This window comes from Thunnus albacares, chromosome 5 (assembly GCF_914725855.1).
Source record: "Thunnus albacares chromosome 5, fThuAlb1.1, whole genome shotgun sequence".
Classification (NCBI taxonomy): domain Eukaryota; kingdom Metazoa; phylum Chordata; class Actinopteri; order Scombriformes; family Scombridae; genus Thunnus; species Thunnus albacares.
Window position 1 is genome coordinate 7967269 of NC_058110.1, and position 25778 is coordinate 7993046.

The following is a 25778-nucleotide window of genomic DNA, read 5'->3' on the forward strand; positions in this document are numbered from 1 at the left end:
CCAATCCCAACCCCATGAGCGCCTGGCCTCTCTGGCCCTCTGCCCACCGACTCTTTGCCAGTTTGTTCTGCTTCATTAAAATCACCTCTAGTCTGTGAGAGAGAGAAATGGGAAAAGAAAGGAAGGAAGAAAAATGATTGATTTCTCCTCTGTACTCTGCCTTCGTTTTAAGTCACTGGTAAATGCCTAAAATGTAAACCATATGTTAATGTGGACAGAGAGGAGAGGGAAGGACAGGAAAATATAAAGAAGAGAGTGATAGTTGTGACAGATGTTATTAAAAGTTATAGGATATTGTGTTGAGGCAGTGATACCATGCAGTATAGCCAAGAATTTACTATTCGGTTGGTGTTTGTGTAGTTTTAGTAATCTTAGTCCACATGGGTTTCCTGGTTTGTATGACATGATATTCTAGGAGTGGAAGAGAGCATGTCTACAAGGTGAGTTGAGGGTAAACTCATAGCCCTGCCCCCCTCTGTATACCACACTGCTTTTCTACTTTGACGGTGAACCGCAGGTTTCACTGACTTCACTTCTCTGCCAGTAGTTTGGCGTCAGTCATCTCAGACAGATTGTCACTATTCACCAAAAGTTTATGTTGGATCAGTGAGGCAAGAACATGCATTTCCATTTTTTAAAAAAAATGTATAATAGCTTTTGCTGCTGCCCTAAAAAATTATGGGATGGAAAATGAATAAGAAAGAATGAAAGGGAATAAAATTGTTTTCCTTCTTTCTCTCCTTAATTCGTCTCTTTGCGTGTAAATTAGGAAAACACACAAGCTAATGACAATTCCAACACGTTTGAGTTGTACGCAGAAATGCCACTGCCTAGGCTGAAGAGGACAGCTGAAGATAAAGTGCATGTAGTCCAAGAGCAGCACAGAATCCATCCTCCATGCTTTTATTTAATTGTGTATAAGTAACCTATTGTATTGAAAAGGAGGCAAAGGTCCTGGAATGCGATGTAAAATCATAGAGATCAGAGTTTACAACACTAAAATATCTGAACATTTTCAGTGACACATCTTTAACATCTGAAGTGGTATCAAGAGATGCTGTTTCAGTTTTTGTGATGCCTGCCATGAATTTTTTGCTGCCCCATCAGTGCAGTTGAGGGAAATGGAATTTAATTTGTGTTGTTCACGGGACTGAACAATGACATTTTAAACAGCAATGGTAGCATGTAACAAAATCAATTTACTCAAATACTGTACTTACGTGCTTTTTACCCCACTACATTTATTTGATAGCTATAGTTGCTTGTTAATTTGTCAGATTAACATGTGATCAACACTTGTCATTTGTTTAACAGTTTAACATCTATATTTGTAGCTTTGCTTTTGCATACTGTCCCAGGTTTGTTTGTGTTTAGCATTGTTTTGTTATATTTACAACTTCTGGTTTAATCAAGACAGACAAGTATTTAAGCTCATTTACTGTTTTGTTATTAGGTCCTGAGCTTCTTGAGTTATATATTAGCTTGTTGTGTTACTTACCATACCCACCATACTTTCAGGAGATAAAAGGAGGAGGCACCTAACCACTTCCTGTATTTATACAATGGGTGACATCATCAGTGATGTCACTGGGTTAGACCAAGAATGGGGGTGGGTATTTTAGTGTTTGGTTTACTATTTGTGTGATTTTGTATTCAGTTTTGGCTTATGGTGAGGACTATGGTGTTGATTGATGTGTGTGTAAACAATGTTAACTGAGTGTTAACAAGTGACATTGTCATATACCAGTTGTTGGTATAAGGGAAAGGACACCCCTGCGAGAAATATGACTTTGCCCAGACTGATTGGAGGACCCATTTAATGGGAGAGTTGGTTTAGGAGAAAAGAGCAGAAAACAGGATTTATGTGTGGTATTGCATTTGATCAGGCCTGAGTTTGAGTTTGAGTTTTTCTGAGTTAAGCTAGTTAAGGTGAGCTTGATTTGTTTTTTGGAGACACTTTTTTCTTTGGTTACATTGGTCTAAATAAATCACTTTTTTTTAGTCATTGAACAAATCTCTGAGTCTGCCTTCTATCACCTTCCTTGACACTCTGGCTAAGTTTCCTCACCCACGACATGATGACATATACTCTTACTTGTGATGCAATACTTCTGTACTTCTGCTTTAGTAACAGTTTGAATGTGGGTCTTTCATCTGTAATAAAGTATTTTTACATTGTGGTCTTGCTACTTTTTTAAAGGATCTGCATTCTGTCAACAGTTTTCATTGGAGACTACTTTCTATTGAAGTATGATTGCCAATAGTCCCAATGGAAACTTTATTTTTTTCTCAAGCAAGCAAGCCAAAACTTTTACTGAGGGTTGATGGTTATGTGGCTCCTGAAAATGGCTCGAACACTCTCCCCTCAGGCAATTTTCCATGTCTTAACTGCATGAATTGTAATGCTGTAATACAGAGGTATGTTTTAGATTGAGATCATTTTGTACATAAACAAGCACGTGTGATAAACTGTGACCAGCTTGATGCTAAATTGGCTCACTAGGGCAAACCTGTGCTTTCTTTAACAACTGAGCCAAACTCGTGTGCAGTAAAGTTTTTGTTTAGTGCAGAGGATCAACAGAGTGGCTTGTTTTGGGCTACTGTACTCCATCCTCAGGAAGGTACTTTGTGTGCACCCATTGCATGGTGTCCTGTGGGAGTTATGTAAAACATGTGGGCTCTCTGAAACACAATTGTCAGGGAGTGGTCTCCATCCTCTCCTGCTGTCATAAACCTGGCTCTCAGTTGGCTGGTTACCGTCCAGTTGTTGATATAAAGGTGAATTCCTCTCTCCTCCACGTGAGTGCCGACATGCCTATTTTGTATGCCTGGTGTGCAAGTTGGTGTGTTTTGGCTTCTGTTGAGTGTGTCTTTTCATGAATGTGTGTGTGTGTGTGTGTGTGTGTGTGTGTCAGAGGGTTTCTCCTGCTTGCACTCTCTGTGTGTAAATGAAGTACCGTTTACCAATCCATATTGTATTAGTCAGATGAAATGAACAGTGCTGGCATTTTGCTGGACCCAAGAGACCCATCTCAGCACACTGTATGGTTATATCAGTTCAATTTGGACTATTAATGAGCTGCCTAGCAAAGCAGAGAAGAACACTGTGTGCCATTTGCCTTCTGCTTTGATTTTAAATAACAAATGACACACATCAGACATGATCTAGGTGAAAAAGGACAAATATGCTAAAAACAAATATTAAAAAACATAGTTTGACATTTTGTTTGACACAAAATACACTTGGAGGAGGAGACTATTGACTTAGTTTATTATAAAAACTTGAAACAGGAAAAACAGAAAACAGCTGGCTCTTAATGTTATATCTTGTTTGTTTGATCCGTACAAAAGACAAAGTGTAAAGATAAATAAATGCCCCCAAATGTCAAACAATTCCTAAGGGCCTCCTCAGTTAATTAATTAGGGAAATTGTGCAGAAAGTGAACAGATCTACATTATATATTGAATTAAATCCACATTTAGCCTAATATCTGTAAGTTAGTGTACTACACCCACCTCACAATGGAGAAGCTGAAACTTAACATCACATATGGGAGAGTGGCTGAGTGAAGCCAAGTACAACAATAATAAAGATGGCTTTCATTCGCAATGTTGAGACTGATGATACATAATGTAACATCTGTATGTGGTATATATTGTAGCAAATAGTTCACCATAAAAACTTCTAAGAAAAATGGTAATGAAACTGAGCTGAAGGAGACTGAGAATGACAACTAACCTGACTCTCTACCAACTATGCACATTACATAATGACAGGATCCATTAGGTGACGTAACATTAAAACACACATACACAACTATATGGAGGCTTTTAGAATGATCATCTACGTAAACCCCATATGGCTAGCAGTGCAGACAACACATGCAATAAAGTCATAATTGTCTTGAAGGAAAACCTAACTTGTTGCAATGTGTGAAAGCACAATACTGTAAAGGTAACAAACACATGTGCACACACACACACACACACACACACACACACACACAGTCTGATTTCCTTGATGTTGCAATGTACTTGTGACATGTGTTTTCTTGTGTTCTTTCATTAGCATATTATTTCATTCTTTCCCCCTCTAAAACACACAAGCGCTCACACACATACACACACACACCAAGTTCTGAACTTGGCTGAGGGTTGTAAGCAATTGCATAACAGTTATCATCTGATCCCACATGTCAAATCAGCACATGGGCTGTTGTAGTTTGCTGCAGGGTAACTTGCCTCTGACCTTCAGATTTGTGTACAGTATCTGTTTCTCCTGCTCCCTCAAACACATTGACACAGTATGAAGAGTACACGCAGCTGTTGGTCACTTCGCAACTTTTCAGGAACTGAAAAACCTTTTTCTTTTTTTTTTTTTTTTACCATTACCACATTATATATCTATAAATTAAATATTTTTTAAATAGCGAAGAAATAACTTTTATATAACTGTCTCCACCTATAGCCAAACAAGCCTTTAATGAAAAAAAAGAGGCATGTTAAAGGCATTCACTGAAAGCATAGGACAGTATCTCATTTATTGAAAAATATCAGACATTAAAGCTGCATAAATCAAGTTTTGGCCACCAGGGGGCAAAATATCACCAAATCAAAGCCTGGCGGATACAAAGCCATGACCATTTCATAGCTTAAACAGTTATTATACATTTATTATGGCTAATGTGCTAGTAAACAATACTGCTTTCTCACTCAGCAGACACAGAGTAACATTATCATCCCATCAGATGAACATAAGTCCAATATTCATGATTTAGCTCCAATGCCCAATGAGGATAACCATCTATAAAACTGTTTTGAAATAATATATACTCCTTATAACTTTAGATCTTGTCTTTTAATCATCAAATTTAGACATTTTTTTTCTTCAGTATACAGCTGAGTGTTGTCTGCATATTGGTTACAGCGCAAACAGGAGATTAGTGCAATTCAGCTACAATGTAAGCAACTTAAAGCTATAATCACAGGCCTGCAGTGTAGCCCACAACTAACTAAATCCATGACAACATTATACTGTGCTTCTTATTTGCATGATGGGAACTGTAGTGCTAAAACAAAATCCAAAAAAAAAAAAAATCAAACTGTCTTGGTGCACATGTATTACCACTGACATACAGAATGATGGTATGTTGAAGAAGCCTAACTCATCCTGAAAGTAAGAATATATGACATGCCCAGCTGAGACATAAGCCTGTAATTAAAGGGAGTGAAAACCAGGCAAAAGCAGCTTAGGATTTAAAGGGTTAAGTTTGTTTGCTGTAAATGCCTCTATATGGGTTGATGGAAGTGGCTGAGACTCAACCACAGCTTCACTCTCTGGCTCTGTAAACAAACATAGCAGGAAACAGGAAAAGCTACTATTAAACTTGTTCACTGTAAAAGGTAACTTGTTGTTTCAGCTTACATATGTGAGTGAAAGGGCTGCCTTTAAATTTTAGGTAACGTCAACAAATACAAACAGTTCTTCTAACACCACCAAATGAAGTCGCTGCTGTAGAGAAAATATAATGCACTGTACAATGTTGATCTCAGTGACCTTTCTTTAAAAACTTGATGAGTTGAGTGAGGTCTCAGTAGTCAGTATATTCATTCAACTCATCACTTTAAGTCAAAAGGCAGAAATACTCATAAATATTAGTTCTGAAATGGTATTCCTGTATGATGTTTTACAGTGTAACTAGTCTATTTTCTATATTTTCTTTCCTTTTCTTAATGGAGTTTTGAAATCATATGTGTTACATGATTGTGCCACCTACTGTATATCCTCTCAGATCAACCCTATATATTTTTTTGAACTGCTACCATGCACCTCCACTTGTTCTCTCATTGACCACTCATTGAAATAAATTGACATGCTAATAAATGTGGAAATAATCATGTCTAATATGCCTGTCACATATTCAAATCAGAGTAAATCTAATTTATTTTAAGTCAAATTGTTTCAAAGCCAAGGGACGTTAAAAAGTATAAGATATCGTACACTGTGTTAACATATATATGTTAAGTTAACAATATGGTATTAGACTGACTTTTATTCTCCTGTTGCACGTTCATACATGCTCACTATGGCATTTCCAAGCAATCAGTGTTTGAGTGTGCTTAGGTATTTGGTGTCCAGTAACATAAGTAACCTGTGACATTTTTTCTTTTCAGAATAACTTAGACTCATGGACATCAACAGAAAGGGAGCCTCAATGCTAAACCTGAGACAAGCAGCCAGTAGAGTGTAGTTCAGATCCAGATGTGTTGAATTAAATCCTCCCATTGCATCCCAGAATGCCTCCAAGACTGCACTAGCTCATAAATCAACATGATCTATATCCAGAACAGACATCACACAGACAGACACAGCTTGCTTTTGCTGTTAGCTGCTACCTCTTTCTTAACTACAACCTCTATGCTTTTTACACAATGACTCAGCAAACACGCTCAGCGCCAGAAAACAGCCAGAGCCATTCTTTAAAATGTTGCAAGGGGGGGTGGGGGTAAAGTGGTGGGGAGAGTCTGGATGAAGGAAGAGCAGAGAATGGGGGTATAATTTCCATGCAAATTGGCCATGTGGTACAAATCTTACATTGACATTCCTCACGTTTCCCAGCTTTATGTTACTTATGCAACTTTACGGGAAACAGTTTTTTGTCTTTCTCCCTGAACTACATGTGGGTAAAAAGCACAAGAGAAATGATTTGGATGAGTTTGATCAAAGGCACTGGAAAGCTGTTGAAATGACAGCACTTGGATGTTTCTATAGTTTGATTCTATGAGATTTTATTTCGACTATGTATGCCAGAAAACATTACAAAAAAACTCTCTACTTTTATGAGACTGAATGCAGTTTCCTTTCCTGACTTGTGTAAATGAAATATGGTGATATGTTGAAAGTCAAGAACTAATACTTTTCATAGAATATGAAATCTGCAATGATTGATTTGTTTGTTGACTTGGACGCAGCGCAATAAGTTTTTAACACTAATGTATTATCACCTTAAAAAGCTGATATGGCTAAGTTGTTAGAAAATTGTTGCCACATCCAGTGGATACAGACAAACATTAGCATTCATTCAGAGTGTGTTTCTGGCAACTTGATAAATGTCCAATATTCACTCTGCAGTTAGTTCTCTTTCCCAACTCTTAAAGTAAATTTGTGATTCTTTAGCTGCTGAATGCTCCACTATGTTCACCAGCTAAGTGCTAACTTTGTTGTCTGTCATGAGCAGGTAGGATACAGTAGGTTTTAATAGCAGTATAACAGTTGAGGGCCGTAAAACCAAAACACTTAGCTTTAAGGAATAGTTTATAATAGTAGATATTTTGAGAAGAAAGCTTATTTACTTTCTTTCTGGAGTTAGACGAGAAGATGAATGAATACCACTTTCATATATGTCTGCTAAATATGAAGCCACAGCCGGCAGCTAGTTCGCTTAGCTAGCCTGACTCTGTCCAAAGGTAATAAAATCCTTTTACCAGCACTTCTACTGCTTTGCTAATTAACAAAACAAAAGACTAAAGACTAAATATATTGCGGTCAGTGGTTTAGATGTGTATTCCAAGCATAATAATTAAAACATTTTGTATTTCCCAGTTTCAAAAGGGGATTCACAGTCAGCGTCCACCATATAATTACCATCGATAAATAAGTCAAAATGCAATCTACACTACATTTTTGTGCTGTGGCTGAGTTGGTTTGTGCTTTTCTGGTAAGAAGGAGATCATGTGGTTTCTGTTAATATCTCTTCTAATTAGCTTCTAAGTAGCTTACTGTCCATATTGTGAAATGTTTACATTATTATTTGTGGTAGTTTGTGTAGGCCACTGTATGTGGTGCCAGAGATCTGTCAGTATCATTCAGTTCCAATGGGAGCTAATTGAAAGCCATATTTCATTGGATGTCCCCTTAGGAAAGATACCAAACATCCCATATATTAAAACAAGTAACCTTTGAAAGAAGACATAGCACATTCATTATTTTACAAATGATGAATTTCTTTAATAAACAATAAAACACATTCTTGCTCTATTCAAGACCAAGTAGGCTAACGCTGCTGCAAATGCCTTACTTGGTCTGGTATGACTAGTCGCTTATGGTGGCTAATGTTAGCTGATTAACATTAACGTTACTGAGTCACTTTTAGCATTTAGCATTATCCAGTAATTACCTTTGGCAAAAGTGACTGCTGTTTGACAAAGGTACGTAGTCATGCTTTAACTCTGTATATTTTAGTGGTGCTAGCTTGGTAGTAGCTGCCTTTAATGTCACCTTTCATGTTAACATCAAATTAATACTTAGTAAAAACTAAACATTTTATGTTGCTATTTTTTGGCGCTTTAGATAAACTGCCCAAACTCGGCCTGAAATTGTCTTGTTTACTGTGCCAACCATATCGCTGAAGTCTACCAAAGGAAACATCAGGACAGTATTGTTAAGAAGGAGACAGGGATGAAAACTGACAAGAACTATTGGTCTTTGGTTTTGGGATTTTTATTGTAAATGTGTTTTACATAAAAGAACAAAAGCAAAAATATAACATTTGTAGCAACTCTTTTTGTGTTAAGTGTTTACAGAGCACATTTAAAACAGACCGTTTCACAAAACATGATGCATTTACTGCATTTTGCACTTGTCAAAACATGTGCAAGTCACAAAATTGTTACATAATAAGTGTGTATTTTTTGAATGCTGATCCATGGATGAATCATGAAACATTTCATGAGCTATTTTAATAATGTGTCATGTAAACACCTGACAAAAAAGTTGCCATATTTTTACACTATATATATTTGAATTATCGTGTTATGTACACTTTCTTTACATATTTTTAAAAAATGTTCACAATCACAGAAATCACTAGAAGAATATTTCAGTTCTCCTTCCAAATGCACATACAGTATTTACATACATTCATGGGTTCACATAAAACACCCATTCAGAAAAGTGTCTTTTCTGATTGTAGCTATGGAAGGAATGCCTGGCAGAGATAATACACTTTCCCCATACAGCGTCTCATTCATGTGCTGTGCACCAAAAGGGTTTGTCAATCATTGTAGGTTTCAGCAAATCAAACATATCCAAAAACAAACAAAATCCATTTTAAAGTGATACATTCCTTTCAAACCTTACAATACTTAATGTTGTCCTTAGCTTCGACCTTATGGCAAAGAAAACCATCTCTGAACTCTGTGCAGTAGGCATTTTCTGTCCTCCCCTCCCCCACCATGATTCATTTGGTTTCATTCAACTGAGATGCAAAACACAGAATAAAGAAATCTATACATGTAAATGTAATGTAATGAAAAGCAAAAGAGTCACTGTTCCCTTACAGTACAAAGACAAAGGCAAGAGATTTCATATGTTCAAGATCATGGACAGATAATAGTGTTTTCTGGGTGCTTTTCACTTCTCTATTAACCTTTGATGAATAGGTTGTAACAAGTCACATTAGACCAAAGTAAATGAAAGGGATTAATAAAGATTTCCTATGAATTTGTTATTTGATGCTATAACGGTATGCATTTCCAGTAAAGGGTAACAAGTACAAAAAATACCAGTTAAATTTGATATGTAAATATGTTCATTTCATTCGACATGTAAATATATTAATCTGGATTGAAATTAATGTGAGGGGAAAAACAGAAAAAACAAAAACTTGATTTGGTAAGAGGAGAGGCTCAAATGGGAGCTAACTGGGGCTCCTTTTCAATTGACACCCAAAACATTCCAAATATTAAAGCGAGTCTATGTAACTTTTAAAAGAAGACATAGCACATTCATTATCTTACAAATGAAAAGTTTAATTCAAACACTCCCTTTCTCAATTCAATACACTCAGGGGTTTTCCTGCTACAACCTCTGATATGACTAGTAGCTTATTGTAGCTAATATTGGCTAATATTAGCAAACTTTACATAGATATTGCTGTGGAACTGACATTACCGAGTCAGTTTTATTATTTACCATCATTCTGTAATTGCCACTTGTGGCAACAGCGGAAACCATTATATAATCTTAAGGTTAAGATTATAAAGTTACATAATCGCACAAGACATTTGTTTTCATGGTCTGGGGTGAATTTGTTATTAATGAAAGGGCAACGGGCACAAAAATTCCAGTTGTTAATCTTTTCATTTCATTTCCTATCATGTGTAAAATGTTAATCTGGGGAAAAGAGCAAAGAATAGAGACTTGTTTTAGTGATTTGAAGAGGCAAGAGATTTGATATATTCAAGACCAGTGTGCATCAGTTACCAGCCTTCCCTTGTGCCTCTTTGCAGTTTACCGTGTTGTATTATTTTACTACTTCTTTGACAGCAGTGACATGAAGTCATTAAAGTGACATGAAGTAATAAATGATAGGGCTAACATCTAAAGAGAAAATTACAAAACCAGAAGACAAATGTTGTCTCACTTTCATGATGCAAAGAAGCAACATATCATGAGCTGAAGCTAGCATGAAGCTGCACCCAAACTGGTTTTGAAGGCCATAAAAACACATATTCTGATGACAAGTCTTTTCACCAGTTGAAACAAAAAAGGTGTTGCAGAACAATGATTCACAAGGGTATAAAATTCTACACAGTATGGGCAGATAACCGGAAATTTCATGTGTGCCAGTGCAAATTATATAGAGACATGATCTTGGTGGTGAGGAGTAATTCAACATAAACTTGAGCTTTGTTCTTCTGTTTGAGGTTACTACAGTGATTCTGCTCTGTAATTAAACTCAAAGGAAACAAAGAGATTTATTCAAAGCTAAAGGAATGTTGATGCATTATTTACTTTTCTGTCTATGAAGAAAGAATTAAACCAAGGCCCCCAGTAGTTCCCAATATTCCTTAATACAACGTCCAGTAAGCTCTTGTTGCTGGGCAACAAATTAATTTCAAGACATTAAGAAATTAGTTTTTGCTAATATTACCTTTCAACAACATTTGGCTCCAGGAAGGTAAAAAATCACTGAGGGTTTTAAATAGTATCAGACCCCTTTTACTGATGTAAGGCTTTTGACTCCAACATTAACAATACCACACACCTCAAAGTGTAAAAATACTCTTTCTTCAAATTAGAATAGCTAAAAGATTTGAGTGAGACAAAAAAGTTGTAATATACAAGAAGCTTATTCCACCTGTGAGGCTGTTGTGTCAAGTAACAGTTTTCTGTTTTAGTTTAGTTTTTACAGTCTTTTCCTCGCCACCTAATAAATTATCACAGTACCATGAATGTACGTCACGCGTACATATTTGAACATAAACACACACGAGCAAAAGAGTCCTGCACGGACTCCTTTAAAGGGTGTTTGGACTTTCACCCCCCTCCTCTGTCTTTCGTCACAAACACACACACATACAGGAACACCCACCCTCCTCCTCCCTCCCCGCTTAGCGTCAGTCTGTCAGAGTGGGGTCAGAGGGGTCAGTTTGCAGAGCGTCCTGTCCTGCTGCTTCGTGGAAAGCGGTGGACTTTGAGGTGTTTCGACAGGTGATCGCTGCGGGCAAACTTCTTCTCGCAGACGATGCACTGGTATGGTTTCACTCCGGAGTGGGAGCGTCGGTGTCGGGACAGCTCATCCGATCGGGAAAACCTACCGGAAGGAAACCCAGGATGTGACTTATGAAATATATCACATTTTTCTGAACATCTTTTATACCAAAATTCTTCGCTTAATAGCTCAAATTTTGTGTTTTATTCTCTAATTGCAATTACCAATGAACAGTCAGTAGTATAAAACACTGAAATGTCTCTAATGAAAATATATGTGTCTGTTAGTTTGAAATTCTCACACTTTTTAGAATGAATGAACCAATCTGTTTGTATACAGCACCTCCTATATAGAAATAATGGACGCAGTCAAGCTTCAAGCTGTCAAACAACATAAAAGCCATGTCAAGCTGTTTTATATGAGGGTAATCTGAGAGGTGTGACGCTACACATGTGTATTGCCCTGCATCTTCTCTGTGAAGTGTTAAAGAGGCGTCCCATATTTAGCTCAACACATGAGCCCAGTCTATTCCTGGCCTGCTCCGCTGTGGTCTCTATGGGCCCTGGACAGCTTGGATACCATGACAGTGAAGGTTTGAGTGGATGCTAGAGTAATGCCTCTTGTATATGTCTTTGTGTGTATCTGTATGTATTAGTAAAGCTGTTAAGATCGGATTAATCTGTAACACGGATTGATTTCCCGGCACATTTCCAGTAGCAGCGGCAGCAGCAGCAGGCTGAAGCCATGAAGGCGATAACTCACAGAGATGTAAAGACGTCACTCACAGTTATTTCAAACCATTTCCACCCTAGACATGGATTACACAACCAGTCTATTCATCATTTTAATGGCCCAGCAGTAAAAAGAAGATAACTGACAGAGTTTATAAAGCTAAGCTGTAGATGTTTAAAATCCAATAACTGCAAAACAAACCGTCAGACTTGAGGTGTGATTTGGTATTAATATCTCTTTCACCTGCAACTCTGCAGTGAATGTTGGTTTGGCCTATAGTCAGATAGCCTGAGAATATCTGGTATAGATTTTAAGTGACTGTCAAATGTCTCGTACCTGCTTCAAGGATGCCGCATGGCCCTGACTTCTCTTTAAAAACATTCCTAAAAGGGTCTTTAGGACAACTTCAAATTCTGATTCAGATGCAAAAAACAACCTTGTAGATGTAGCCTTCGATGTAGTTAAGTTAAAGCTGCATTATTTAATAGTTTTTGGGCACTGGTGGCGGTGGTGGTTGGGAAGCACAACAACTTGAAAAAACCCTAGCATTGCCATATTATCACCTTATTAAGTTGTTAAGGCAAGTGTGTTACCAAACAGTTGCTTATTATCACATCCAGCAGACACAGAGCAACATTAGCATTCATTTGGAGTCATGTTTCTGGCCTCCTGGCAAATGTAACTCTCTCTCAACTTTGCCGCTTGGTGCTGGGCAGGTAGCTTACAGTGGGTTTATCAGAGCTTGAAAAATGCTCAGGTGATATGCAGTCAAGTGATAATTCTCCTTAGGTTCATCACTACGAGCAACCCCTTATACATTAATGATAGTCATCTGATTTATTTTCGATATAAAAATATTGATTAGTGCACCTTTAACATAAAGAAATGCTTACTACTACAGGTGACAAAGGCCTCGAGGCAAAAATGACTGTTTTGACTTGTCTGTCATTTGACAGCTTTTTACAGATGTTAAAGGGATTAACTGGGTCTCTTAATAAGGGCATGCCTCATGGTGTTCTGGATTAAGATAAAAATCAGAAACTACATCAGTCACTGTACATTGGCTGTACATTTGCTCCTTAAAGCAATGTGTGTAACGGGCACACACACATTACACTCTATAGCTGTACTCTACAGCTTCAAGTTGGGGCATGAAACCATTTATTCTACTGACTCAACCTGGGCCTATGCCCAACTATAACATAGTGTACTGGGGAGGATCTTTCAACAGAACATGCATTTAGGACTTATGCAAATAGACAGCCTGATTGTACTTTAAATCCATGTTTTCTGGGACGACTGATTACGTGCCAGTTCTCTCTCGCAGCCATGCCATCTGTCTCTCTCTAACTCATGCCCTCTTTTGATAGCTCTTCCACTATTTCTTTCCTAAGCTAAATCGAATAAGTTTCTCGGCTCTACATGATACTGGGATGGGTGCAAGGTCACTGAGCTCATAACTCCAAGGGCACTTCTGTTGGTCACTCTACTGTGTCTTTCAATTCAGGTCTGTGGTTTTTGCATTGCAACTGAGGTCCTCTGGGCGGCTTGTCATGGCTGCAGTACAACACATAGTATACATATTAGCGTGGGTGCTGTGGGAAACACATACGCAGACTTTGTTCTAGCTTGTCCCTATACTCAGCTCTACAGCCAACAGAGCGTAGTGAAAACAGCCTGGATAGGTGGGGCGGACAGGTTAGTTACACACCTGGAAAATTACAGTAACAGAGATACTGGCGTGCAGACATACAATACAGCCTTTTATCTGTCATCTTTATTTTTCTTGTCTCCTTTTGTTTAGTTTATCCTGTCAGCTCATGGCTCTTTGTGTCTCCTACCACTGTGAGAGAGTCCATTTAAAGTCTGTGTAAGCTCAAAAGGATATTACATTAATGCATGACTGCACTAATCAATGACATAAGTTTGCCTCCTACATGAAAACTATATACATGCAACCATAAAAACTCTTTTGACTGCTTTTCCAGAATGGATGTTTGTTTTAACAAGAAGAGCTGGATTCAATTCCTCCTTTTGTGAAGCGTTTCAACTTCACCACCCTCCCTAAAGAGGTCAGATGATAGGAAGATGGTGGTTTCTATAGGGTCAATAACATATCATAACTGACAGATAGTAAAGCATGCTCTCTCTCTTCCTGTCTTAATGCCTCTCCATTGAGCTTTAAGTGTCAAAATCTAAAGATAAATCAAAGTGTGTCACCACCCAACAAGAATGTTTTGTTGTAACGATGAATGTATCAGCTGACAAGGACAACAAGCCACTGCCCCGATGACAGATGTCGAGTACACACACGTCACAGTGTTATTACAGCAAACTGTTTGGGTTTGAGCCCAGCCGTCCAACACAAACCTCACATAAGAGTCTCCATGCAGGTCTGAGCTTACCATACTGCATGCTCCTATATGTGCTGCCTGCATGTATTCTTTTTTTGTGTGTGTGTTTTGTGACTTTGCCTATGCATCCAGATCTATACATGAGCATAACTAGAAACTACAGTCAGAGAGAAAGAGAGGGAGAAAAGTCCAAAAAGCTTTAAAAAAATGAAGACACAGTTTGGCAAAGATAAAATACGACTTTCACCAAGGTATATGTAGAGGTCCAACCAATGAAATACCACTCCTCCCTACTTCTGAGGATCCAACACATGGATCTATTCTAAGGTTGTAGAGGGTAAGAGGTGCCTGTCTCCCCAATTCACCTCCATTTCCTGGCCCAGGGAGAGGAGCAGGGAAAGGGCAACTGTATAATACAGTATACTGCTGCTGTCATGTAAGTGATTTGGAAATGCAGTCTTGGGAGGACTGGGAGTATTATGTTTTAAGGTCAGCTAAAGAAATTCATTGTCCTGAGTGCTTACAGTGTATGAAAGAACCAATGCAACCTTTTCAAAAACTGAAAAATACACTATTCTTAAGCATAAAAAAAATATCTTATGTGCTGGAGATGCAGGTTTCTTGCCTGACAGCAGGAAAAGTAAACTGAATGAGAAAATATCTACAAATTTAAGTTATAGTTTATCTAAAGCTATGGTGTCATGTATGCAGTATGTTTAGGATATAGTTGTAGATACCTCAGTAGATATAGTAGTATTTGATGATTCATGTATGTGGTGAAAATATAACTACTGAGTTGGCGAGATAGTCAGCGAATTACACACTAGTCAAACAGTTTTAATCACTATTGTCATATCCTGTATTCCAAATTAAATTAGACCACTGCAGTACAGCTAATGCTATATATTGCATTTCATCATTTCATGTTTTGTAGGTTTCCATCTGTAAAGCAAATTCCAAGCTGCAGTCAGGAAGACTATGTGTGTCCATGTGTCAGCCAAAATAATAAGTGATGTCACATTAGAAAATAGAAAATCCTCATTGACGAGAATACAAGACATGGTCCACCATGTTTGCCAAATACTCATCTTGACTTTTACTGAACTCACATTTATAGAAGTATCTAAATTATTGTATAAATATGTTTTTGTTGGTACATCTTGCTGCAATTCTGGACTGCGAGTTACCAAGTTAACAAAACTTTTCATGATGCAAGAACATTTTCTATTTTGTCCAAGATAACTTGATATTACATAATATCCTGACAAACACTTGAATAGCCCAGACATGATGCATGTTGTGAAAACAAAGTGTCAGATCTGGAGGATTTGAAATGACTGCAAGTGCAGTACAGACTCTTCAGACAGTGGTGTTGCAGGGAGAACCCTGGTCACTGATAAACCCCGGACCAGAACTGTCTGCTGAGCTGGTCCAAACTTATCTGATTCACTCTTTCTCACACATGCACACACATACTGAGAGAAGAACACACACATTTGTTTGCATTACTTTCCTTAACCTAACCTAAACCTAATCCTAATTCTAACCATAGCCTTGCACTGAAGTCCTTACCATAACTTAATCATAACAATATGTTTTGTCCTAACTTAACCCTGCCTCTGTCCATGTATAGAAAGACATACATGCACACACAGACACAACACTCTATATGCACCTTTGCAATAACTAAAAAATGTATAAAAGAGGCATCCATTGACCAACAGGTCAAAATGTGACATTTGAACTTTGGATAGAAAAGTTTAATTTTTATTTTGACTTAGATGAAGGCAATGATTAAGTGACAGAAAGGAGAACTGGGCCAGTTTGTTTCCTTGGAGTCTTTAAATATTGTACCATGGATTGAAAATTAATTGTGTGCAGCATTGGAGTCTGTCTGAATTAAAAACTTTGAACTTGATTCTGCAATAATCCAGTATATCTCTGATGCACAAATGTGTGTGTACGAAGTGGTTGCAGACAGTGAGCAAACAAGTGGAATAACTAGCAGGGGGCAAAGTCTGCATGCAGACAACTTCAAAAGGCACTGCTATCTAATCTACAACTTTACCATGGTACAAAAACACACAGATAGCAGGAACTCACAGCCAGCATGTAGAATATAACAAATTATAACCTTGAATACACTTAATTGCATCTTTGCCAAAGATGGGCCATTTTCCCTTCCACTTCCCCTCCTTCTCCTCCTGAATCCTGTTATAGTATATGGAACACATTTATTCCCCCATAAAACCGTTCTCTCTTGTGTAAAACAATATCTTGGTTCTTTTAAACAAAGTGGGGACTTTGAACCATTTGCTGTTTCTGTGAAAAGGATGAAAAACTTCCAACATGTTTCATCCCCCAGAAAGCACTAAAACAAGATAATAAAACAGTTTCCTGCTACTGCACTTGATGGATTAAGATCTGTACTTTTCTAAACAGTGTCATAGTGTCTTCTTAGTTGTACTAACCCCAGAATAAAGAGCATATTCATGACTGCTCTTGTCTCTGATGTGCAACACTTTCTACGTCTCATCAAAGTCAACACAGATTGGGAAAAGTCATTTATCAACAGCAGAAGTTGATAACCCTGGTTACTGTAATCTCTGTAATCTCTGTAGTGTAAACATATAGATCAGTCCACACTGCAGGTGCATTACACATAATTACACATCATTTAGCTACATTTTCTGTTGGGCAATGTACTGTATGGTTTATCCATCCATCTATCTATCATTCATCTCCATTCACTCATCCAACCTTTGATCAGTTCAAGCTAAATTGTATATATATTTAATATGATGTTATCTGGTCCTGCTCACCTCCATCCACAGCCGGGCCATGTGCAGGCGAAGGGCTTCTCCCCCGTGTGCCTCCTCAGGTGAGCTTTAAGGTGGCTGCTCTTGGTGTACATCTTGTTACAGCCAGGAAAAGAGCACTTGTGCATTTTAATAAGGTCTGCTACTGCACTCTTCTGGTACCTTTGACCTCCAGCGAGCACCCCTGCAGCCGAACCTCCGCCTAACCCGCCTTCCCCAAGCCCTATGGGTTTGGCGGCAATGGGTACCGGCGCGATACGGACAAATTTGGATGAACCAGTGCTTCCATTTTTGCTTGTGCTAGTAATGTTTGCTGGGGAAAGCAGCTGAGGCACCAAGGCAAAGGTTTGCCCCTGGATGTTGACCAGGAGCTGGGCGATTTTGATATCCGATGGGGCCTGAGTTGGTGGGGATTGGGTTTTCTGGGGTTGGGCCTGCTGGGTGACAGCATCTGATATGGCACTGGGGTTGGGCTCTTGTTTGATCTGTATGGGCTGGATTTGTAAGATGACAGGCACACTGGAGGCAGCACTGGTACCTTCTGTTGAGGCTGACGGTGATTCACAGTCCTCCTGTTTGATCCCATCAACTCCACTACAAGAAGAACTAGTGCTAGCTATACAACTAGCATCCACTGTTGATGATGAGCTGTCCATGTCAGAGGCACATGGTGTATATTTGGTCTCTGTGTAGGAGGACAGTGGAGAATGAGCCACGGGCACAGTCTGATCTGAGTTCTGCGACACTGATATGAATTCCCCTGCTATTGTCCTTGTACTTTCCGCCTCAGCGTCCTCCAGCATTGGTGACATCTCTTCATCGCTCCCCTCCTCTTCTTTCTCCATTGCCACCACCATGTTCTCCTCCAGGAACTCCTCAATCTCCTCCAGGGTGGGCTGAAAGAGGAGCGCTGCAGGATCCTGCAGCTCGTCCAAGAAGACAGGGAACTCATAACAGTCCTCTTTGGCCTGCTGCTGGAGGAGACTCAGGCGCTGCTCCCTCTTGGACTCCCAGGCCAGGCCCATGGGTACAAGGGGGGCAGTGGGAGACGAGGAGGAAGAGGAAGGTGAGGAGGATAGGGACAGAGAGGAAGACAGAGGAGAGGAGAGAGAGCTGCTGCTGGCGTTATAGTTTAATGAGGTGGTGAGGGAGGCCTGTGAGAGGAGGAGGTCCAGCAGACTGTCTTGACTCTCTCCTCCTGAAGAGCTCCCACTGCTCCTGCTGCTCCTGCTTTCGTAGCTTGAGCTGAGCACATGCTGTGATGTCTGTGACGAGGACTCAGGGCTGGAGCAGAGGGAGGAACGAGGGCTGGAGGAGTCGCTGAGGTCATCCTCAGACAGGCGAGGCGAGGAAGAGAGTGTCACCCCTTGGTAGGGGTGGTGGTGATGGTAGATACATGCGTCAGTAACCATAATGCCCGGCGACACACTACCACTGGCGTGGCAGCAGAGGCATTTGTAGTCAGACCCCGGGGAGCCGGTATAAAACAGGAAGGTCTCCTCACCAAGCGGCAAGTGATCCACCATTCCTGTGCGGATGAATGGCAGCTGGACTCTGCTCTGAAGATCAAGCTGTTCTGCTGGAAATTGGCTGAATGTTGATGAAAACTTTGTTCTTCTTCCTGCAGAAGACAAATGACTGTGTTCATCAGTTGTGACAATGAAAAAAATATTTGATATTGTATATTAACCCAAAATTACTTCTTTAATTAAATTTGAATTAAAGGTAAATTTAACTTTACAGTCAACAGTTTTGTGCACTGGCATGACCCTTCCTATTCCGCAAACTAGCACAACAACACGGTAAGTCAGAAGAGGAGGGTGGGGAGGACAGGAACAGAGAGGAAGATAGAGGAGATGAAAGAGAGCTGCTGCTGATGTTATAGGTTAATGAGGTGGTGAGGGGGGCCTGTGAGAGGAGGAGGTCCAGCAGGCTGTCTTGACTCTGCCTGCCGACCAGCTTAAGTCAGACTGACCACATAGTGTGGTCAGTCTGACTTAACTGTGAGGTTAATGTTTTACAAGATAGTCCTGCAAGTTTATATTATATAAAAATGTGTAAACCAGTAGATGGACGGAATAAAATTATTTGGTTTCTATGCACTACCTGTTGCCTGTTCAAGAGGTCTGCAGCTGATGGCACTCCAAAAGGAAAGTCAACCACGTGTGAGGGAAGTGGAATTTGAAGACTCTTGTGTGTGTGTGTGTGTGTGTGTGTGTGTGTGTGTGTGTGTGTGTGTGTGTGTGTGTGTGTGTGTGCGCTGCAGCTGCTGGTGCGCACTACAAGCTGACCATGTGGAATCAGGGGTTCCCATTTCTCACCACTTCTAAGATAAAGCCGCATGGTTCTGCTGTCATTTAATAGTGTGTTTCTATTTATTTCTCTCTTGTGGCCTGTATTACTGCTTACTCTGACCTGTCATGCACAAAAAAACAATTGCAATGCTAAAATCACTTTTAGGGGACTGTATAGTTTCAGATTAGAATAAAACCACAGAGTTCAGCTGGTTACAACAAAAATGCAGTCTTAGCAGTTGACTGGCCAATAGTGATATTTCATGAGAGTATAAGATCAGCAGATTTCACTGGAATGATAAGTGAAGGATTTAATATCTATTTTTATCCAAACAGCACACAAACAATACTCCACGTCTACATTTACATGGATTAAAATTGCAAGACATTATCAAATGGCTTTAAATGCAATGAGTAGCTTATGATGATTAAACATGACGTTAAAATCCCTTATAAAACCTTAAAAGGCTGCATGTGTGTTGAATGCACTCAACAAAATGAATGTGCGCCCTCTTCTGTAAAGCGAAAAAGCAGCCGTTTTTCCAAAGTGAGTCTGGAGACCTCCAGGGGTCCTCAAACAGATTCCAGGTGCTTCAATAAATAGTTTAATTTCAGTATAATTTATAAACTTTGAGTTATGTTATCACAATCACATGAGTGTTTAAGACCAACCTTCTTATCATGCTTTTAGCTGCTCTTATTTCTCAACTTTAGAGTAGTTATGTAATTAGTGATCTAACGCCGAAATTTGAATCAGATAAAGTTTTTTATGTGATAACGTCATATGACATCGAGGGACTGAGGTCTACTGCTGCTGGACCTACGCGATACATCATGGAAAAAAAAAAAGTTTTGCGAACACCGTGACTTGGCCAAGTCTTAAGTCATTTGCCCCACAGTAACCCTGCCGCACCGAAACATCTAAAGACTTTGACAGCATGATGCGCTCCTGGTCACCACGCTGCACGAGGTTAAGTTAAGGTTAGGTTCGGAACTCAGAATTTATGGCATGTTTAACACTGCAGACCGTGACAGCGACCGTCACACCATAGTAAAAAAAAAAACCCGATATCAGTGAGAAAAAGAAAATGTGAAAAAAAAGATGAATATAAACTCAGTCAAGACAGACAGACATGTCATGCGCTCCAGTTTGGATTTATATGAATTCGTACTGTGGAAACAGCAGCTGTATATACAGCACAATATTACTGCATCGCCATAAGCTTGCAAGCTTCACATGCACTATAGAAAGCAGATGCCTCCAGCGGAGCCATGCTTCTCACTGCATTTGACAACGAAAGACAAAAAAACACACATAAACAAGCACTTTTCAGTCCACTGTTAAATCACACCAAGCGTGCCTGCTCCTTCTGCACTCACCTGTTTATCTGAGAAATCAAAGATTCCGCTTCTCACCGCTGAGCGCTTTTCCACTTGAAAGTAGCTGTCAGTGCGTAATCGTGCGTAATGGCAATATAACTCCACGATACGGTCCTTGCATAGCTGTACTCCTCCACACTCTCTCTCATACACACACATGCACACACACTATCTCTCTCTCTCTCTCTCTCTCTCTCTCTCTCTCTTTCTCTCTCTCTCCAGAGGGCTGGTTGTTCGCTTGACCGTCACATGATCGGAGCTGGGTATGTTATACCAGTTAAAATAGGGGGTCGGCTTATGAAGGCTCGCCTGCTCGGTGCGCATGCATTGGCTGTCTTCGCAGGGAGGCCGGCCTCAGGGTCTGGCGTCAATGGAGAGAGGGGTTGTGTGTGTGTGTGAGTGAGGGAGGAAGGATGTGTTCTAGTGAGTCCTGATCATAAAGTGTGTTTCATATATATATAATGACTATGGGGGACTTTGGTAGTGTAGTTATTAACAGTGTGTTGTCATGCTTTATTTACATTGTGCTATTTGTATACTATTCCCAACAGGGATCTCTGACTGTGATACACGTGTTTTGTGTTTCTTACAGTATTGCAATGCATTGTGATATCATATAATAAAATTATCGGTAAAGATTACAGTTGTTTTCTGTTGTAACGTCATTCAGTCATGTAATGGCTCTATAGGATAATAGTTTTTATTAGAGGGAAATGAGAGTATAAAGTCTGTCCTCTTGCAGAAAATTCACCATAATGATCCCATATTATTACTATATGTTACTGTATTTGAGACTTACAATTAGTATCTTAACTTATACTCATCATACATATGATATTTTATCTGCTAAGATTAAATGATGATATTTCTGGAGAAACAAATAAGGGCAAAAATATCAGCAGTTTAGTTCACAGGCGTCACCTCTGCTGACTAGAAAGCACACTGGGCTTTAGCCTGTTACAGATGACTGTTGCTGAATAAGAGGCTGAGTGATTGAGTGACTGAGGGAGCTATTGAGTGGGTAAGTGAGTGTGTTTACATGCTGCCTAATAACATCAGTAATAGAACTTTTGCTTTCACTCCAACCGAGCAGACCTCATATAAACACCTCCGCTGGGCTGAAGTAACTTCACTGGCTCCAAACTAATTTGATTTGCTTGCGTAGGTTAGATTACCTTTCAGTGTGTTTGGATAAATGATCCACTTTCAGCCTGCTTGTAAACATTAGGAGTGCTTCAGTGTGTATTTGTATACAGTAGTGAGTCAGTGGCTATTATGGTGTGTAAAAGGATACACAAGATCACACTGAGGAGGTCTGTTTTGCATATATAGGGCCCATTTAATACTCGCCAATACTGCTATTACTACTATTACTGCTGCTAACACTGCCACTACTACTGCCACAACTACTGACACTGGTACTACTACTGCTGCTAGTGACAGTGCTACTATTGACACTGAAGCTACTGCTACTGCTTCTGTTGTTTTACTGCTATTACTGCATAAGCTACCATTACTACTACTACGACTAGCACTATTACTACTGTTAAAACTACCAGTACTATTGCTACTATAACAACTGTTACTATTACTGCTCCTGTTATGATAAGTACTGATAACACTACTGCTCCACTACTAAAACTGCTATTGCTACTGCCAAAGCTACTGATACCGCTACTGCAACATCTAGTACTACTGCTGCTATTACTACTACTACTTCTATTGCTACTGCTATTGCTGCAACTACTATATAATATAATATTGCTAAAGCTACAAAGACTGCATGTATTATCACTTCCTACCACAGGTAGGACTTTTTTCACAGAAGGCATTTTGACGTGTCACAGTAGGAACAGCACAGGTGCAGATAATTATTTAAAAATTATGCTCACTGAATTCCATTTAGCTGCTTCAGCTTCAGACTTACTTACTTGAACCAGCCATCGTTATGTTATTAGTAACGCCAGTGCTTCTTCTACTATGACAAGTCAAAGTGTCTGCTGTGAGAAAGCTACTAGCTACCAGCATCATTCCTACTGCTGCTGCTACATAAATGTCTAACATGATTCTGTCGGTGAGAACATTTTGAGTTTAAATTACTCCACAAATGAAATCGGCCATGGCTCATTTACTAAATTCTCAGCCTCTCTCAGTAGATTCCTCACTCTGAAATTGGACAGAGGCCCTATTAGATTAGAAAGTACTTATAGAGAAGCAGGGCCACTGCTGTTTGCTGGATACAGTCAACACTTCTCTTTTTTCCCACACAGGTTCTATCTTTGTTCATATCAACAGTCATCTTGTTAAATATATTGGGAAGTCCCAGTATCTTGCTTGGCTATGATCTATGTAAGGTATCTCTGTGACCAATTTTAGCTCCCAAGATATATTTTTAAAGCTAATTTGATATTATATTTGAGGAAATGCTGGGCTCATAGTGATTACTCGGTGACATAGCCGCAAGAATTCTACAGAAGTTGTTTTCCATGCCACACAAACTAATTGGTTTCGGCTGCTCTATTCAAACTCACAAACACCTACTCATATGCATATTATGTAAGCCCCAGATGGACTTAATGAATCAAATTGATTTATTTCCTCCTGTAATGCCTGCAACATGCCAAAAGTGAAATTGGGAAAATGTGTGCTTCTTGGGTGCATTTTTCAAGGTTGTAATGATCACAGATGATCATATCCTCAACAAAGCTGGCCGTCTCTCTTAGAAGCATTGAGAGGGAGATATATACCTAAAATCATTTGGAGAAAATACTGTCTAGGCAGTATATGTTTCATATCAAAACCGCTAAATGAAATAAAGAAATATACATATAATTGTAAAATATTTGTGATTTTGGTGAGGTGCTGGTATTGTGGCTGTTGTGGGGTTTTTTGTGATCCTTGACTGGAGATTTTGGATTACACATAGTTTTGTTTATCTTTTCAAAACTGTTTGGTGTCATCAGCTTTGGCCCCACCAGTTGACACACCCAACTGCAGCTTTAAACCCTTTCATGTAAACAGGAAGCTGTAGCAGTTCACCGGGTGACTGGAGCAAGTCTATGGCTAAAGCTGATTATTTCCCCTCACCTGACATGATGCTCACCTGACACTGACTTACATATACACCATTAAATCAGATTTTCATGTGTTGGCAGTTGTGCAATGATCAGATCATTGCCACAGCACAGTAGAAAATAAATAGATCTAACTGTGACCTGTTGTGTTTTGTTTTTTTTTTGCCTCTGAGATGTTAAAAAAGGTTATCCAAGAAAAAGTGTTTTTGTGGGGGATTAAATTAATTACAGTACACTTCACCTTTTGCCTAAAGTAACTGTTTTTCTCAAGTACCCAGCACACATACACAAATACAAACTACTCTATTTTCAGTCACTCTCTTGAGACACTCACAGTACCAACAACAACGTGAAATATTTGTAAAAAAAAAAAAAAAACAGCCTGTTATTGGGAACAAAGATTCCCTCCGAGAATTACGCAATGAGATTTTAATAAAGCTGCAAAGAACCTCGACCCTTCTACCCCCAACCAATCACTACCATCAACACAAACACTTGCACAAACATCCCTCTTGAGTCTAATGCACTTCTTAGACAGCTTAGTTGGCTTTCAGTTACACTGGCAAGTCTCATCCTATTTGAAGGATTAAGTGCCTTTGCCTTTTGCCTACATACAGACTGACGTTCAAAGGTATAGAATTATTCATACAGAGCTACAGTGCAGCAAATAACCTTTGTAAACTCTTTGTACACTTTTGTACTTTCGCACACTGACCCTGAACTGAGTATTTATGTAATAATGTTTGTGAGTCTATTAAAACCCTTCAAAGGATAAATTGGCTCACTTTTAACCAGAGCTTTACTACTAGGCTGATTATCTTATCACAATATATAAATATTGGCGCACAGTATATGTTGACTGATAAGTGTCAAGAAATTGCGGTGCAGAAATTCCAAAGCTATCCAGATATTTTCTGCAGCTTATCCATGTCCGGGTTGCAGTGGCTGCAAGCTAACAGGCTAGCAGGCTAAGCCAGGTCGCTGAGACAAGTTTCTTTTTATCCACGTCCTCCTGCTCCTCCTGGGGGATCTTGAAGCCTGATGGGATATAAATCAATAAAAGTGTGATCTGGTGCTGCCCCAGGGTCTTCTCCTAGTTGGATGTGCCTATACCTGCAGAGGGAGGCATCCAGGGGCGATCTTAATTATATGCTTGAACTACCAATGTCCCCTGTCAAGGTTTTCATACCAGCATGACACACGTGCAATTTACAATGATAATAATGGCAGATTTACCAAATTCTTATTATATTTGATTTCAAACAGAGGTAAAAGCAAGCCAGCAAGTGGTCACCAGCATGAAATAATAAGTGTCCCTATCCTCATCATAATCCATGTAGTAGGTACAGCATTCTAGTGTTGCTAGAACTAGCTAGTTAGCCCTAGGTAAAGTACAGTATTACAGGAAAAATGAAAGATCATGCTGCTATTTCATTCTAACATAACCCTGTTTGGATGCTTTGAAGCAACACAGAGGTTAGATATACAGTACCAGACAAGTGAAAACTACCAGTCAACAGTTTGGACACACTTTCTCATTCAATTGAATGGGAAGATGTGTCCAAACTGTTGACTGATACTGTATGCTTTAATGTCATATTGTTAAACTTTTACAATAGCAAAGGCTTTG

At 39.3% G+C, this 25778-nt stretch overlaps 1 protein-coding gene across 1 annotated transcript; it reads right to left on the bottom strand.

Annotated features, from left to right (window-relative positions):
- Positions 1 to 8482: 8482 nt before the first annotated feature.
- On the bottom strand, positions 8483 to 21894 carry LOC122982617 (Krueppel-like factor 15). The gene is made up of 3 exons (XM_044352031.1): positions 21075 to 21894; positions 17404 to 19021; positions 8483 to 11597 (listed from the first exon to the last, which is right to left on the bottom strand). The coding sequence occupies exons 2-3, from the start codon at positions 18924 to 18926 to the stop codon at positions 11429 to 11431; spliced, it is 1692 nt and encodes a 563-aa protein (XP_044207966.1). The 5' UTR covers positions 18927 to 19021; positions 21075 to 21894; the 3' UTR covers positions 8483 to 11428.
- Positions 21895 to 25778: the final 3884 nt, after the last annotated feature.